The 16,669-nt window shown below is 52.3% G+C and overlaps 5 protein-coding genes across 5 annotated transcripts; 4 read left to right on the top strand and 1 right to left on the bottom strand.

The window, feature by feature from the left end:
- Positions 1–33: 33 nt before the first annotated feature.
- On the top strand, positions 34–4,209 carry SCP_0410160 (DNA mismatch repair protein; the record flags this gene model as incomplete). The annotated part of the gene is made up of 19 exons (XM_027757743.1): positions 34–660; positions 711–797; positions 852–946; positions 1,000–1,125; positions 1,179–1,348; positions 1,396–1,421; positions 1,472–1,566; positions 1,623–1,759; positions 1,808–1,982; positions 2,039–2,167; positions 2,226–2,358; positions 2,417–2,671; positions 2,730–2,775; positions 2,832–2,887; positions 2,935–2,999; positions 3,058–3,478; positions 3,532–3,610; positions 3,666–3,802; positions 3,856–4,209. The coding sequence occupies 19 exons, from the start codon at positions 34–36 to the stop codon at positions 4,207–4,209; spliced, it is 3,213 nt and encodes a 1,070-aa protein (XP_027613544.1).
- Positions 4,210–4,370: 161 nt separating this feature from the next.
- On the bottom strand, positions 4,371–8,655 carry SCP_0410150 (hypothetical protein; the record flags this gene model as incomplete). The annotated part of the gene is made up of 13 exons (XM_027757742.1): positions 4,371–4,841; positions 4,894–5,468; positions 5,523–5,862; positions 5,926–6,171; positions 6,234–6,341; positions 6,403–6,587; positions 6,639–6,747; positions 6,807–6,984; positions 7,041–7,252; positions 7,308–7,492; positions 7,548–7,716; positions 7,769–8,305; positions 8,365–8,655. 13 exons carry the CDS (start codon positions 8,653–8,655, stop codon positions 4,371–4,373), a joined length of 3,606 nt encoding a protein of 1,201 aa, XP_027613543.1.
- Positions 8,656–10,877: 2,222 nt separating this feature from the next.
- Positions 10,878–11,276, top strand: SCP_0410140 (hypothetical protein; the record flags this gene model as incomplete). Its single annotated transcript, XM_027757741.1, has 1 exon — positions 10,878–11,276. The coding sequence occupies one exon, from the start codon at positions 10,878–10,880 to the stop codon at positions 11,274–11,276; it is 399 nt and encodes a 132-aa protein (XP_027613542.1).
- A 372-nt stretch (positions 11,277–11,648) lies between these two features.
- On the top strand, positions 11,649–13,007 carry SCP_0410130 (hypothetical protein; the record flags this gene model as incomplete). Its single annotated transcript, XM_027757740.1, has 5 exons — positions 11,649–11,903; positions 12,045–12,243; positions 12,321–12,393; positions 12,527–12,590; positions 12,699–13,007. 5 exons carry the CDS (start codon positions 11,649–11,651, stop codon positions 13,005–13,007), a joined length of 900 nt encoding a protein of 299 aa, XP_027613541.1.
- Positions 13,008–14,662: 1,655 nt separating this feature from the next.
- Positions 14,663–14,896, top strand: SCP_0410120 (hypothetical protein; the record flags this gene model as incomplete). Its single annotated transcript, XM_027757739.1, has 1 exon — positions 14,663–14,896. One exon carries the CDS (start codon positions 14,663–14,665, stop codon positions 14,894–14,896), a length of 234 nt encoding a protein of 77 aa, XP_027613540.1.
- Positions 14,897–16,669: the final 1,773 nt, after the last annotated feature.

The following is a 16,669-nucleotide window of genomic DNA, read 5'->3' as shown; positions in this document are numbered from 1 at the left end:
GGAACGTCCTTGACCTCCTACACTCACATACTCATGTCGGCCCTGAGGAATAGGCAGCTGACGAGTCCGAAAGGCCAGGCTATGATATCCTCTTTCTTCTCTCCAAGCCAGGAGTCCCCTACCAGGCGAAAGAAGAGGACTAGCTCACCGATCGACTTGACGGTGGACTCGGGCTCTGACGATAATGCGGACGCGCACCGCTCAAAAAGACTACGGACGACTAGTGCTTTCTTTCAACCAAAAGTTGCTCAGGCAAATGAAATTGCTCAAGCGGGTCCATCTCATACGCAGACGCGTCATGGCGGTGCAGCAGAGCAATGGCGTTTCGACCTCAGTTCATCTGCTGCAGCGAAGCCACGCAGCGTTGCTGAACAGACTGAGCAAAATAAACTGCACGAGAAGGCGAAACATATCCTTCTTGGGGACTCTGAGTACTTTTCTAAGGTCAAGCGTCCCGAGGACGCCGAAGAGGACGACAAGAGCGAGAAGGCCGACGAGGAGCCGTCGGCTGGAGATCATTCAGCCGGCTCCGTGTCGTTTGAGCAGTTTATGCACATGGTTAACAGCTCCTCCGCGAGTAGTAGCAAAAACATGAAGGGCAAGAAGAAGGCCGGTGAGGTTGGGCCTAGCGGCGAGACATATACAGACCTTGAGCTACAAGTAAGCACATCTCCTGTCTCGAGAGTCTGTCACTCATGTTCCCTGTCAAGGTAAAAGGTTTCAAGGAAAAGCACAAAGATGCTATCTTAATGTTTCAAGATGGATACAGATATAGGTTCTTTGGCGAGGACGCTGAGGTTTGTCTTTGTATTTTTCTAACTCTAACTAGCATTGACTTTTCCCTTGTATAGGTTGCAGCCAAGGAGCTTGGAGTACTGTGTTTCCCCAAGAGAAACTTCCTGACAGCTATGATACCTATACATAGACAAGACGTGTATATCAAAAAGTGAGCTACCTACTGTGACGCCCATTGAGAAAAGGATGACATATGCAGCATAGACTGCTCGCAAATGGACATAAAGTCGGTGTGGTCGAGCAAACTGAAACTGCGGCCCTGAAGAAAGTTAGCAAGAACAAAAGCAAGATATTCAGCCGTGAGCTGACGCAGCTGTACACCGCCGCAACGTATGCCCTATCTACGTGCTCTTGTTCCCCTGTTTTCATCGTGTGCCCCTTAGCTACGTGGACGAGTTGGATTCCGTCGACAACACGGATCGGACGTCTGCACCGCCGCTCATGTGTCTCGCAGAAGAGCTGAGAGGTGGCATGGGTCCCGACGAACGCGTACGATTCGGGATGATTGTCATATCTCCTAGCACAGGAGATGTGGTATGGGATGAATTCGAAGGCACGCCTGCCCGTGTTTGCATTATTCGGGAGACTCACTTCGTGCAGATAATCATATGCGGACTGAGCTTGAGGTGTGTTCTCTTTCTCGCTGAGATACTGTGTAGCTGATGGCAGAGGGTAGACGCGGATGGTGCACATCAAGCCGTACGAGATGCTCATACCGAAGGGTGACGGGCTCAGTAAACCGAGCGCGAAAATGATTAACCACTTCATTCAGTGAGACGTATCGCAAAGTGTGCGCGTACGGTGATTTGACCTCTCTGTCCGTTCAGGAACTCAACTTCCGACCACGGCATACGAAAGGAGCATTTCAGAGTCCACCTATCCTACTCCGAGGCCTTCGCACTCCTCACCAAGTTCTACACCGATAAGACGGACTCTGCCACCGCCTCGGACAGCTACAACTCGGGTAATGTTCTTGCGTCTCGCTTGTGATGTCTACTGACTGGTTGCACAGGAAAACTGATGGCCGCGGTGTCAGACTTCCCCAATCTAGTGGTCGTGGCGCTGGCCCACGCCATACAATACTTGTCAGCATTCGATGTCGAGGGCGCCTTCCGGGAGACACGATTATTTGCTAAGTTCACAGAGCGTACGCATATGTTGCTCAATGGCAATACCCTCACAAACCTGTGCGCACCCTTTCCATGTCATTTCTCCCAGTTGCGGAGAGCTTACATCTTTGCAGAGAGATATACCGCAATGAGACGGACTTCACGATCAAGGGCTCTTTGATGTGGATCCTCGACCATACGGCCACCGCGTTCGGGGCTAGGATGTTGAGGAGCTGGGTGGGCAGGCCCCTCGTGGATTTGAGGTGAGAATTGGTCGGAAATGGCATAAGCGATATTCATAAATCTGTTCATGATGTCTAGCGCCCTCAATGATAGAATTACTGCCGTGCAAGAGATCCTCGAGGACAAGACACCGAAATTAACCCTGTTGCGCCAGCTGTTGAGACGTCTGCCTGATCTTGCGCGAGGCCTTTGTCGAATACAGTACGGCAAGGTATGCAACCACTGTGCTATGGGCTCGCAGCGACCCTGACTTCTCTCACCTTACACAGTGTACCCCTCAGGAACTTGCAGTTCTCCTCCCGGCTCTCGGCAAAGTCGCGACAACGTTCACCCCTGCAGAAACTGTCGCCGGTACGATGTTCAATTCAGTCCTTCTAAACGACGCCGTTTCCGCGTTGCCGAAGTTGAAAGGGCCGGTGAAGCAGCTCCTAGGTGCCGTCTCGATCAAGATGGCTAAGGAAGGGAAGAAAGAGCTCCTGTGGACCGACCCGGACAAGTATCCTGACTTGGATAGTTTGCATACGGTATGCGACGGTTGTGGTGCTCAACGGTTGAACTGAACTGACATGGTGAGGGTTGTAGTCGATCCAGGTGGTTGAGAGCGAGCTCATCGACGAGCTCAAGAAGAGTCAGCTGATTTCTTTTGCTGTGCGAGGTTCGATTCGTTGACGTCCTCCTGCGCAGTCCGGAAGGTCGTCAAGAAGCCAGCGTTGACGTATACCACTTGCGCAGGAGAGGAGGTATGTCTGCGCTGCATTAGGCCTTGATGGTGCTCATGAAGGATCAGTACCTCGTTGAGATAAATAAGAGCGATAAGCGTACAATACCCATCAATTGGACGAAAGTATCCAGGTTCGTTGTGACTTTGCGGTCGCACTTACACGGCTCACGCTATATGCCATCGTGACAGCACGAAGTCCGTGGACCGATTCCGCACCCCCGAGATACGGGTGAAGCTCGACGAACGCGCGCGCTACAAAGAAGCGCTCGAAATCGCCGCGAACAAGGCGTACCTTGCGTTTCTCTCTGAGATCACCCAGAACCATTACGCCGTGTTGCGCGACGCCGTCAACAAGCTTGCCACGGCGGATTGCCTACTCAGCCTCGCGGTCGTCGCTCTGCAGGAGGGGTATGTCAAGCCGGAGTTCACCTCGGACGACACGCTCGAGATCTCCGAGGGCAGGCATCCGATGGTGGAGGCGCTGAGGTCGAATCCGTTCGTCCCGAATTCCGTACGAATGGGCGGGGGGATACCTGGGAGCAAAATAATAACGGGTCCGAATATGGGCGGGAAAAGCTCGACTGTTAGGATGGTTGCCCTCTGTGCTATTGTGGGTGACTTGTTTTTCCAGGGAGATGCTTATTCGCTTACGTCTGATCCAAGATGGCCCAAATTGGTTCATATGTTCCGGCCAAAGCAATGAAGATCGGATTGCTGGATGGTATTCTCACCAGAATGGGCGGTCAGCAACTTCTATGTTGTTTCCCAAGTTTACCGTTGACGAGTAATATCTGTAGCATCGGACGAGTTGGCTCGTGGGCGATCAACGTTCATGGTTGAGATGCAAGAAACGAGCGACATTATCAAGCTGGCGACACCCCGAACGTTGGTAATACTGGACGAGCTGGGCCGAGGCACATCGACTTTCGACGGCGTAAGCATTGCGCTTTAAGCATCCGGGTGCATGGCATTGACACGGCTCCGCAGATGGCGATAGCAGGCGCCGTCCTGCAGCATCTCGTGCAGACGACAAGGTGTAAGACGCTTTTCATCACCCACTTTCCTCAGGTTGCTACGGATATGGAAAAGAAGTTCCCGCTCGACGTGCAGAACTTGCACATGGGATATGCAGAAGACACGCGGATCGATGGCAGCCGAGAGGTGACCTTCCTCTACAAGCTCTCAAACGGTATCACCACGGAGTCGTTTGGAGTCGAGTGTGCTCGCCTTGCTGGCGTACCTGAATCCATACTTGTCGAGGCAACCTCACAATCAGAGAATATGCGTGCTGTAATTGAGCAGCGTGTGAAGCGAAATAAGTGGGTCGACCGATTATCTTAACTTGCACACTAGTGCTAATCCTCGTTATGCAGACTTCGCAAGTCCCTCCGACTAATCTATCAAAGCTTGGATAAATCACCACTGGAAGCATCCATACCCCTGGAAGAACTCAACACTCTCGTCGCATCTATGGACATTACATCCACATCTACACACAACATCTAGGTCTTCACCTTCGTCACCTTTTGTCGCTTGATTTTCTTTGATACCTTTACAGTATCCTCCACATCCTCCAATGTATTAACTTTCCGCTTTGCCGTTACTGTAGCATTATTTGACTTGGATTTTTCGGAGCTAGCTTTGGCCTTGATATCTGCTTGTGCAGTTTCACTCGCCAATTGGGCCATCTGCTTGCACATGGTCTGGAGACCAGTCGAGGACTTGAAGCGATCGCTTGCAGCCAGCTTGCCCGCGAGGACGTTCCAGGTTGATGGGTCCCACGACGAAAAAACCTCCTCAGGTGAGGACGCGAACCGTTTCGTTTGGCGAACGGCTGTTAGCCCGAGCTTGAGTAACTCTTTCATCTGCGCCGGCGTTAAAGTGGGAGTGTCTCCGCATGCGTTGGAAATGACGTCGTGAAGGGAGCGGCGTAATGTGGGTATGAACTTCAGAATATCTGCCCGATGATCGCCCTGATGAGCAAAATTAGCGTCATAGACTCAGGATGAGGAAGACAATACTCACACTCGCCGGAACTTGGCTGATCAGCGTATGAAGGATTTGGAAGGCCTGGCATTGACGGTAGACATTCACGGCCTTGCCGGATACCTCGATGAGATCATTGCGCAAGGCCCAACCCGCTTCTGGATGGCGGCGGATGAAGTCTTGGAAGAAGTTGCTGTTGAGCTTCGATGCTTTGCGCGTGACAAAGTCATCCAACGACTCCCGGTAGACTCTGACAACTGTTTCCGTGAAGCCAGCGTGCAATAGTGACCTGGACAGGTATATGCTACACTGGCTCAATGTTGCAAGGTTGTCGGACTTTCTTGCTCGAGTGTGCAGTTCTTCGAGAACAACAGTTGCTTCGTCCGTGTCAACGATGGACAACACTTCCTTGGACTTGCCTAACCGAGTGCGCAGAAGCCCTGTCGCTTTGTCCGCTAAATGCTTCTCATCCGGACCTGTGCTCACGACCAATTCTACCAAAGGCAGGATCAGGCGTAACACCAACGGATTTTTAGGCTGCTTCTTGATAAAAGTCTCCAGTAGATCCAGTACACGGTTTTTGAAGTGGGTAGCTTCCCGTTGAGCATCGACATCTGTATATCCAACTGAGTCTTTCTCGACAGAACAGAATTGCAGACAGATCTTACCTTTGCCCAGTTTTTTCTCGCCGGCTCTGGCCCTAAATGCCGCAGAGAGCTGTTCGTCGATCGCTAACATCTGGTCGTCATCCATCAGGTCTTCTGACTCTTCGTCCGAGTCGCCGGTGGCTGCCTCTACGCCGTTGACGCGGAGTGCCTCCTCGATCTTCCTGCGTACTTCCTGAGCCTCGGCTTCGTCCATGTCATCCTCTTCCTCATCCCCGTCGTCATCGTTCGACGACTCACCCTCGTCTTCGTCCTCTTCCTCATTCTCATCTGAGCCTTCATCCTCCTCGTTGTCTTCATCCTCATCGGCTGCAAGCTCCGCAGGGTCTCGCCGTTCCAATTGCTTAATTTATGGAAATACATAAATGAGATTTCGACCGATGATGCAGGGAAGATGCAGACTCACCGTCAGGATGAGGTCGATGGTACTCTCCTTCACGGAGCCCGAAAGCAGTGAGAAGACCTGATTCGCGACGGCGCGCATGTACGCGGTAGCTTTCTCCAGGAACCCAATGAGGGAGTCCACGAGGACATCGACCGGTTCGGGGACCTCATGTTGGGCCTTCTCGTCTTCCGCGCCCATCGATTTCCGCGCCTTCTTGCTCTTCTTGTGCTCCGCAGGGAACATGCGCGATGCTCCGTCAATGCAACTCTGGATCGACGCAATTCAATGAGAGTCATAACGGTATCAGTTGGTTCTTGTGGAAGACGTACCTCTAGGGTATCAGAATCCATCTCTTCATTCATACAGTACTGATGCAGAAGGGTGGCAGACAAGAGAAGCTCGGCACCCATGGCGGCTTCGCGCTGATCATCCGAAACCTGCACATACGATATTATCAGGCGCCCCGCATCGAGCCCAGGGGACGATGTCATTACATACCTTCTTCAGACGCTCTACCACTTGGCGGGCGTTGCTGCGCAACCGCTGATCCTCCTCATCCGCTTCGACGAGCGGTTTCACATGTTTGGTGTCCTGCTCCAGTTTCTCGATAGTAGACAGCACTCGGGAGATCCAGAGCTCGCCGTCGGACGCGACCGCTGGCATCTTTGTGGTCTTGTTGTCATCTGAGCCGAGATCGTCAGCGGTATGAAACGGTATAATAATGGAGTATTAACCTTTGATAACGGTAGACTGCCCCGTCAATTCGGCGAGACAGCTGAGCAGACGATCGCGGCAGGCGCTCCGCAGCTCGTCGGAGAACGCGGGGTTGGGGATGGACCGCAACTGTATCACAGGTTACGCCCACGTTGAAGGGGTAGATATCGAGAACGCACAGAACTTACCGAACGGAAAGTACTCTTCTCGGACTTCTTGGACACTATGAAGAGGCCGTGTACGACGAACCAGTCCAAGATGGACTGGATCCACTCGTCGCTTTTGGGAATCGCACCGTGGCGGACAAGAGCAGCGAGCTGGTCAATGATCCACGCACGGCGGGCGTTCAGTGCCTGAATGTCCGCACTATAGAGACGGAGATGTCAGTCGTTCTTGGGTCGAGAATCGCCACGATAACGTACGCTTCAGTGCCCTCCTTGTCGTCAACCTGCTTCAGCAAGTAATCGATGTAGTTCTGGATCCCTTCATTGTCCATAGACGTCAAGATCGTTTCCACGGTCTTGGTTTTGGTAAGCTTGTCAAACTGATGGCTGCCGTGCACCCCCGTGAGCTGGAGAATTAGCGTGAAGCCAATGGTGGGATTTTTCTTTACGACAGCTTGGATGTCCGTCACCTGGAATCGTTCATTAATGAATCCTGAAAAGATGCGAGAACTGAGAACCACGTACCACCTGTCTTGCGGCCTTGTGCAAATACCGATCACTGTTGGAGAGGTGATTGATCCAGGAGCGCATGAAATTCTTGGTGAATAGCATGGGCATGTCGGTAGCGCTGACGCGCGGGAGCGCCTTCTGGAATATCTGGAAGCCCCAGTACTTGCGCTCGGGAGATGAGGTAGACGAAAACAGTGATTCTGTCATTGTCGTCAATTTCAAAGAATGTCACCCATAGTGCACATACATACATACCATCGACAACGATGCGGAAAAACTCTGGGAAGGAGCCCTTGGTAGTTCGATGAGACGAGGCGTCTGGCAGAACTTCGTCCAAAAGCATATCCCACACAAAGTGCACTTGGGGCTTCCACGCTCCAAATCTAGGTAAGTCTGATTCCTCGTCATCGTCCATGTTCGATTCCTACAGCACAACGTTCATACTAAGGCACAGAGGACGAGGGGGATGTAACAACCTTCAGTATTTTTGCCAGACTGATTAAGTTCCCAGAACTGAGCAAGTCCGGATGTTTGAACGTGGGCGACAAGAGCTTCCGCCAGTCGCGTGTGGGGGAGAGATGCTGCAGCTTCAATATCAACGCAACCTTTTCTGGCGTCCATGTTCTGCTTTCAATGAATAGCGCGTTCACAGTAAACCCGATTGCATCTTCTTTCCATGAACTTTGGGAGGCACCGAGTGCATCGAGCCCAAGGCCGATTGACCACCAAGCGCTCTCACGCAGCCAAGACTTCTTTTCACCCAGAGCAAGCAGTTCTGTCAAGAGCTCCTGGTAGCCGGTAAGACTGGAGGCAAGTGTAGAGGATGACGCTGATGTAGGCAGGGGCGTGTCCCGCAAGAGCAGACCTGACTGAATCACAGACGTGAGACCGAACAGACGCGCGAAGAGGACGTCGCGCTCTTCCTGGCCGGACATCGAGCCCTGCGTCTTGGATGAGTCCAGTATCAGTGCAACAATCTGCGAGCATGTCACGGTGTCTAGTCTGGACAGCAGCTAGGTATGATACATATATTATGAGAGCAGGATGGGTCTGGAATCCTGAGACGACACACCTCAGTCAACGCGACTGCGAATCCAAGTCTGCTGCTCTCCCTCGGGCTTGCCAACCCTCGCACCAGCCGGCGGACGGAGTATGAGACATCCTGCGCGTTGAGCGCGTCCAGATGATCCGCCTTCGCGCTCCCTGCCTCCTGCTCCTCATCATCCGACGTCTCGGGGGACTCCTTCGGGACGAATTGTGCCTGGAAATGTTCGAGCGCCCCGATAAGTTTCACCGACGCGTCTATGCGCTCCTTTTTCGAGGCCGACGAGAGGTGCCAGAACAGCGGCAGTGTCGTCGACATTTTGTGCTAGCTCGACGACCTGCTCGAGTCCAAAATTTCTGAAAATGGATACAGAGCCACGTGATGTAGCGCGTGACTGCCACGCGAGTTTATTTGCCACAGTTTGGTTTTTGTTCAAATCTGGGAAGCCCGTTTTCCTCCGTCGACTGCGACCCGGAATTTCACTCGCGAACACGTCCCACTGGCTTCCCGCCGTCCAGACTCATTGGCATGCGCTGTGTTGTGCTCGGCAACTCATGCTAACGGAAGAGTCAACGGGGGTGCGTATGCGTGGGTACCATGATGCATCAACTACCTTTGCAGGACGAATCATTACACTCGTCTCGAGTCGAGTTCCCAGCGACCCAACGTTGCAACGTTAAAGCTTCCCACCAACTCATCCGAGACGTCCCGTCAAACTGCTTCAGCGACGTTCTCATCGTCCATGACGCGTATGACGCACAGCTAAATCTATGAATTCTGCGAGGTCTGGACGGGACGTTCGACGGCGTTTGCCCACACTTATTGCGCGCTCTCCTTTCCCGGCCGTCGCACATCCCCCAGGCTTCCACCGATGCAGATAGCAATGCGCTGACGACAGTCCATATCCACGGTCGCGGAGACGATCTGCGGTGCATCTGCATATAAAGAATCTGTGTCCGAGTGCGACGACGTCAGAGGCGGCTCGCATACGGAAATCCAGAGGATCTGCGCTCCTGCTAGTGCTGCGTCTCCATCTCATCGTTACTTGGCGACCTGCGGGCTGGCCCATCTGCGGCCTTCCGGTGGCTGGCGTCTTAGAGCTGACGTTGCATGCATCTCATCTGCTTCGGCGTCCCGCTGGAAAGATGAGCGTGGGCTAATCGATGTACTCTCCGCTCCTTGGGAGGTTCGTTGGCTTGAGGGTCTTGCGGGACGAACTGTGCATGCACATGATGGTGCGGCGTACGTACGCCTAACGTACTTTCGGACCGTTACCCTGAAGCAAGTGACTCTGGAGCTTGAGGATTGAGCACTGATTGTGCCATTTTGGCTGAGTTTGCGGCGGGCGTTACGGCTCCGGCTGTTGACTGACGTTTAGTTCTCGCGAATCGTATTTAGGTCTTCTGCGCGTCTCTGTGGGACACCGGTACCTGTGCAGGAACGCCGTGCAATCCGGAAGGTTGCGTGTGCTGCACATTCGGGGTGCGGTGTATTCTAGGATCTTCTCCGGACGAGACTTACTCATTTGCTTTGAGGTTCTTAGGTTCGCACCTACCGGATTGACAATGGTCCGTGCGGGGGTATGGAATCGCATTCATGCGATCTAGATCTGTTAGGAATGTCAAGTGCCTCTCCAGACAGTCGGAACAGTGCGCAGGTAATGCAAACGAAGTCGCAACGCCTTCGCTGTTACCACATCGTGCATGCGCCTGACACTTGTTCCGTCCGCGCGACAGGATAACGGGAGGTGGGACCTGACAAAGCCGCTTCGATTTTAGCTATAAGCCTTCTTCTGTGTCGCGAGACGCCATCTACGGCGCCAATCCCGTGCATCGACACAACTCGTGGGAGGCCTTCACCTGAAGGCAGGCGCATTTGACTGGACCCATTACTCCAATCTCCAAGTCCCCAACGAGCCGACGCGGGTTACGACGACCCATGACCAGCGGGATTCACGGCGAACATAAGCGATAGAGCCTAATGGGTGAGGACGAGGGCGATTTCGGAGGGGGTGTGCCATTGTTGGGTGGCGGCGAGTGAGACTGATTGGGCTCGGGATCGTGAGTGCGCGTTCCAACGGTAGCCCGCTGACGGCGATGCTCGTGCCCGTGGTGTAATATCCGTAGTATGGCATACCTCGTGCTCGATGCATGGATGTTGCTGAGTGTATTATCAAGCGCATTTTGACGGTCGCTATTGGTTGCATGGTGGAAAGTGCGCGAGCGGATGTTGTACAACAGGGTTTGGTGCCGGTAAAAGAGGTTATTTTCTGCTGATAGGCTTCCCAGAGAAGAGTGAGATTGCAGATTTATTGTTACAGGAATTTACGTCTGGCAAAACATGTGACTTTGCTCTTGTGTCCGACGCTCGATCCGGCCGACTCTCCGTCCGTCCGCCATGCAGGCCACATCTCTCCTCCCTGCCTGTATATATAACCGTTTCTTCTGCTCTCCGTTTACCTTCAGCTCACCCACCATCGCGTCTGCACCAAAAGCCTTTGCGTTCCACCCTCTTGCATAAGCATACCACCTCGCATCGCCATGTCCCAGCCCGTCCTCGCATCGTTCGACCCGCTCGCGACTCACCCATTCACCAACAACTCCGGGCTGTTGCCCAAGCCTGCTGCGCCTTCGCAGTTCCCCCTCCCCATCTCCTCGTCACTGAGGACGGCGGCCACGAGCCCGTCGAGGCGCGACTCCACCGCGCCACCGCTCCTAGCTCCTCAGCCAACGCGGGCGTCGCCACGCTCCAAGGCGGCCAAGTCTGCGGCGGGGAGCACGCACCGTCCCATCTTCGTTCCTTTCCGCCCAGAGCGCTCCTCGCCGGAGCTCGATGACATCCTGCTCAGGAAGAAATTCTCCGACATATTTGCGAACAAGCAGTCCTGGAGCATCGACCAGGCCGTCGTACCCCTCCCGTCTCACTCCGCGCAGCGTTGAGCGGGCATGCACATACCCCGGCCATGTCTATACCCATCGTGCGTCGTGTCCTTCCTGCCCTTTGCTGATCTTGCTGACCCCGCGCCCGCCGCGTAGTGACGACTTTACGAAGACTGCTGTGATCGGGGACTGTTGGATTCGGAGGGAGGTTCGTAATGTTGGGTCGCGTAGCTGCACGCGACGACGACTGCGCAGAAGCGGTGATGTAATATCGTACTGGATATTGGAGGACTAGTGTAGCCACACTTACGGTAATTGCTCGTTGTCCGGATGCCGACTGTTGAATGGATTTGACGCTCGCTTGTTTTGCTTCCGACTCATTTCGCGCGACGCCAAGTACGATGAGATCACAGGTCTTTGTCTGCTCTCATCATGTCGGGTTCTGATTCTGGTCCGAGCCCGAGCCCTATCCCGAGTGCCGCCATTGGAGTTGCCCGCGGGTGGCGCGATGCTAATGCGAGCCAAATTCCGTCACCGCCAGCCCTCCCGGCCGACAGCGTTTACACGAGCTGCTACTGCGAGGAGAATGTGTACTTGCTCGCGCAGGCGTTCACCGCGCGTAAGGAGACGGAGCGCGACTGGCGTTGGGACGTCTACGCTGTCTTCGTCTCCAACCCCGGAAAAACGGTCCGCATCTGCTTCTCACTTATCGAGGCCGGTCTGCCCCATCACTGCGCGGTGGCAGATGCATGGCGCTCGCCACCTTTTTACCTCTTCCACTTCTCGGATCGCAGACACGCTCTCTCTCATGCTGCTTGCTATCAATAGGTCGCGCTGTGGAAACAGAAGGCCCGAGACGACATCGTCGTGTGGGATTATCACGTTGTGCTCGTCCTCCGGCCGACCCCGCCACTGGCGCGTGGGCGGGCGGTAGACGAGCTGAAATTTAGCAACCCAGAGGTCCATGGCCCGGGAGCATGGGTGTACGACTTTGACACTCTCCTCCCTGTTCCGTGCTCCTGGCCAGGCAGGTCTCCACGCGCCTTTCGTCCGTGCACGCACACCTGATCGTCCCCATGCGCGCTGCGCATCTGGTGCGCACAGAATACGTTTCCGGTACCTTTCCCTACACGCACGACCGCGCACTCGCGAACCTGTTTGGAGAGACATACCAAAGGTCCGTCGTCTGGGCCTTTCGTTGACAGGAGGCCGTGCGTCTGACTGAACACTCTGCCTGATCTGACTGCACCTCTGCTGTATTTGCGCGGTTTTCCCTGCGCGGGCTGCATTTCACGCTCTGCGCCGCCCAGCCTGTTCCGGGTCGTCCCAGCTGACGTCTTTCTCGCCTGGTTTGTCTCAGATCGGTCTCACATGGTGCGTGCCCCCTTCTGCTTTGTGCCTCTGCGATGCCCCCTTCGGCGTGCAGGCCGATCTCGACTCTGTCAGATTGACTCGCTATTGAATTATTGACTGGGTTGGTAGCTTGCGCCCGCGATTGACTCGTCCTTCTCCGGGGCCTCTCCGCGATCCGTTATGGGCCTCGTGCCTGGTGCAGTGCCTCCGGTGCGGTACACCGCGCCTCCTCCGCCCTACCCTCCGCTGTGTGGAAGGCGCGCGCGTGAGGCGGGCGTAGTGCACAACCTCATGGAGTTCGTGTCGATGTCCCCGGACGCGGAGGATCTGGAATCATCCGTGGCTCGGCGTGAGGGGTGTTATGGCAAAGTTATGGACATGGAAGGCTTCGTGCTGTGGTTGGCTGGTCGGGACAATGACGGTGACATTCTGGCATAGGTTATTGCGGCGAGACCTTAATTTTTAGCTCATTCAAGGCTGTATTGATAAGTTTCTGGTTGAGATTGGTACTCTCTTAAGAGGTTCTCTGGCTGTAGGCACTGAAAAATCATGTCGGCGAGCAGCTGGGATCTCCAGGTTCCAGCAGAGGTGACATTTGTAGCAGCTGCAATTAAGTGGTCTAGATTGCACTTGAAGCATCAGTTTGAAAAGCAATTCAAACATAGACTCCAGTGAAAAGCCTTGAAGCCAGGAGACTTAGTGTGATGTGTAGCTTAAGGTGAGATGCTGGTCTTACAGATGAGTATCGCCAGAGGTATTTTAGACCATATCAGATACATTAAAAGTGATGTGAAGGATCATATGTGCTGCAGGAATCAGACACTGGCAGAACTATTCTTAGACATATGGCACTACACCTGCACATTTATTATTTACATGCGCAGTGATGTGATTGTATTTTCGTCACAAGCCAGAAAGGTGGAGTACGAGCGGAATCAAGTCCGTGTGAGGTCTGAGATGCAATGAAGGAGAAAAGTCTATTCCAGAGGTATGAGGTGGGTAGCCCAAAGGCATAGCTAGGAAATCTTTGTAGTCGCAATAATCGCTGAAAACACATCGGAGTAAAATCGCACTGCTCTAAGAAGAATGCTGAAATGCGGAAATGCAAGACTGCCCAGAAAATGCACAAATGCAAGACTGCCCAAAGACGCACTAACTGGATGCAGTTGTGGGCCACACCTCTGTATACAATATCCCCAGTTGACTGGGGGAGAAATTGTGGAAAAGTGTGTATACAATAGTGGCTTATGTAAGCATGTGCCAGGAGGTCAGGGGTTTAATCCTGGCTGAGTGCAACTTCATTTTGTACATATTGTATACAATGTGCACAATGCATGTACAATCTTAATGTATACAATATATTTACAATGCATGTACAATCTGGGCAATATTGTACACAATGTGCACATTACAATGGTGGCCAGGTTGTGCACAATTTCTCCCCCAGTCAACTGGGAATATTGTATACATAGAGGGTGCCTACTAGTGCTGGATGGGATGAGAATGTGAATGAGGCTTTCGCAAGCGTACCTTCTGAGATGGTGGGTTCTACCCTGACCTCTTCTCCTGCCCTCATACTTAAACTGGTCCTGACCTTTTCTGCCCTCCAGATACTGCCTGCATTTGCTTAACAATCACTCCACTAAATCACTGCCCATCACGCCATATCTCGCCATCCCGTTCGCTCACGCTTCTACTCAATCTGAGGGGTCATCCATCACTGGGCCTGCCTGAGTGCCTAATAAGCACTCACCTGCCTCAGAGGCATATCTCCCATCCTGAACTCAATCTTCCATTCATGAATGCCAGTGTCATTCTTCGCAAATACACCCTCCGGAAGCTTTTCTTCGCATTGAGGTCTTTATCGAGCCCTTCGACGCGATCCTGTGGAAAGCATGGGCAGTCTGGATGCATGTCCTGCTGGTGAGGCTCCTGCAAGTATATTTTCCTTTGCTGTCCGATCCTCACACGTCCCTCAGGTCTTCATGGTGCAAGCCCAGTCTGAAGTGGCCAGCGTGGGGATCATTTTACCCCTTCCGTGCAATATTCCTGTTCTTGCCCAAGTGAAAATACACCTTGCAACAGCTCGCACTATGGAAGGCGGTCGTTGGATGATCCCTCAGATTGCTGACCACCTCCCTGCTGTCATTCCTCATGGTTTGACTGCCTGCATTCTATATGATGACCCTGCCGTTTGTGAGGACTTTGGTTTGGGCCACCCACCGGATGGTCTCCCTGACATTGGTGCACAGTCGTATTATCCCTATTTTCCTGAAATCGTGTTCCTTATCTTTATTGCCCTCAGGAACCTTGCACCTTCAGGTTGAGACATTACGTGATGCAGCCTGCGAACTGTACAATGTCATGCACGGAATCACATGAGTTGGCTGATGGTACTTTGAGATGGCTGCGGATCGTAGTTGAGGAGTTGGAGGTAGCCTTCGGGCTTGTAGTGTTCCCTCCTCCAATAACTAGCTTCCAATTGGTGTCGGACTAAGGGCTGTTGTGTAGCACCATGTAGTATCTCCAAAATGCGAGATTGCTTTATGGATATGATTCTCACTTCAGCGCACTATGCGTCCCTTCAGCGGACAAGATTGCGAGATATGGTGTGATAGGCAGTGATTCAGCAGAGTGATTGTTAAGCAGATGCAGACAGTATCAGGAGGGCAGGAAAGGTCAGGACCAGTTTAAGTATGATGGCGAGGGAGGAGGTCAGGGTAGAACCCATCATCTCAGAAGGTACACTTGTGAAAGCCTTATTCACATTCTCATCACATCCAGTTTGTGCGTCTTTGGACAGTCTTGCATTTGTGCATTTCTGGGCAGTCTTGCATTTCCGCATTTTATCGTTCTCTTTAGAGCAGTGCAATTTTACCTGCGATGTGTTTTCAGTGATTATTGTGACTACAGAGATTTTTCTAGCTACACTATCGGGCTACCCACCTCATACTTCTGGAATAGACTTTTCTCCTTCCTCGCACCTCAGACTCCACGTGGACTTGATTTCGCTTGTACTCCACCTTTGCGGCTTGCAACAGAAATACAATCACGTCACCGTGGAGGATGTGGAGGAGAATCCAGAAGATATTCAAGAGGAAGTGTTGCCAGAAAACATCACTCTCCTGCTTCCTTCCTCACTTGGCATTAATTAATGCAAGACAGTGAAATGGGAGAGCATTGCACAGCAGGAGTTACATTTACAGATTGGCCAAGCCAATAACTGTTTTGAAGACTTGCAACTCTTGTTGAATCACAAGTATTTGCTTTTTCAGACCAAATTCAGGCATAATAAGTCTCAATGGCACAAAACCTGAAATGCAGCTGAGCTCAGGAAGATTGGTCAGCAAGAGCACAAAATTATTAGATGATACAAGCGTGCTCAGAAAGCTCTGATCTGTTTAGGAGCAAGTGAACAGTTGTTGACACAATATCTTGACATTCAAAAGGAAGACACAAAGATGCCTGGAGACATTGTGGAGGAGAATAGAGTTGGGCAGAGGAATGATAGATTGGCATAGTTTTGGAAACTTGGAGGTGAGAATGCTCAAAATGTATGGGTGAAAAGTGTGGACAATAATACGAAAGATGTCGGTCGAAATGCCATGAAGAAGGGTGAGTGACTATCTCTTCATGCCTGGTTAAACTTATTCACAAATGGTAATTACCATGTCAGTTGATCGAGTTAACTGACTGAGAGCAAAGGCATAAGACACAAGGTACAAGGAGGAGGTATCGAAGTGCGACACGAGATGTTATGGAGTGTCCTGTGGTTTGAATGCAAATAGCAAGAGTGGCAGACTAGAGAGATGGAGGTGGTAAGTGCAGGTCTACATGGTCATACATTCAATGCAGCAAAGCAAGATGCAATGTGGAAGGACTTTGCACTTTAATTGCAACAGGCATTTAATGGTCAAATGATTGTCAGATAGTCTGCGAGTTGCAAAGGTAGATATGCAAAGTAGTTAATAAATGTGTGTGACTGGCTATTTAAATTTGAATGAGTATATCCTCCAGGACCTTAAAGAAGCATGGTGTCAGCAAGATCATTAAGTTTAGATGCCTTAGCCTGGAGCACCATTTGTGTAAAAAGCTATATG

Source organism: Sparassis crispa, assembly GCF_003851025.1.
Source record: "Sparassis crispa DNA, contig_000003F, whole genome shotgun sequence".
NCBI classification, from domain to species: domain Eukaryota; kingdom Fungi; phylum Basidiomycota; class Agaricomycetes; order Polyporales; family Sparassidaceae; genus Sparassis; species Sparassis crispa.
This window is presented reverse-complemented; position numbering and strand designations above follow the sequence as displayed.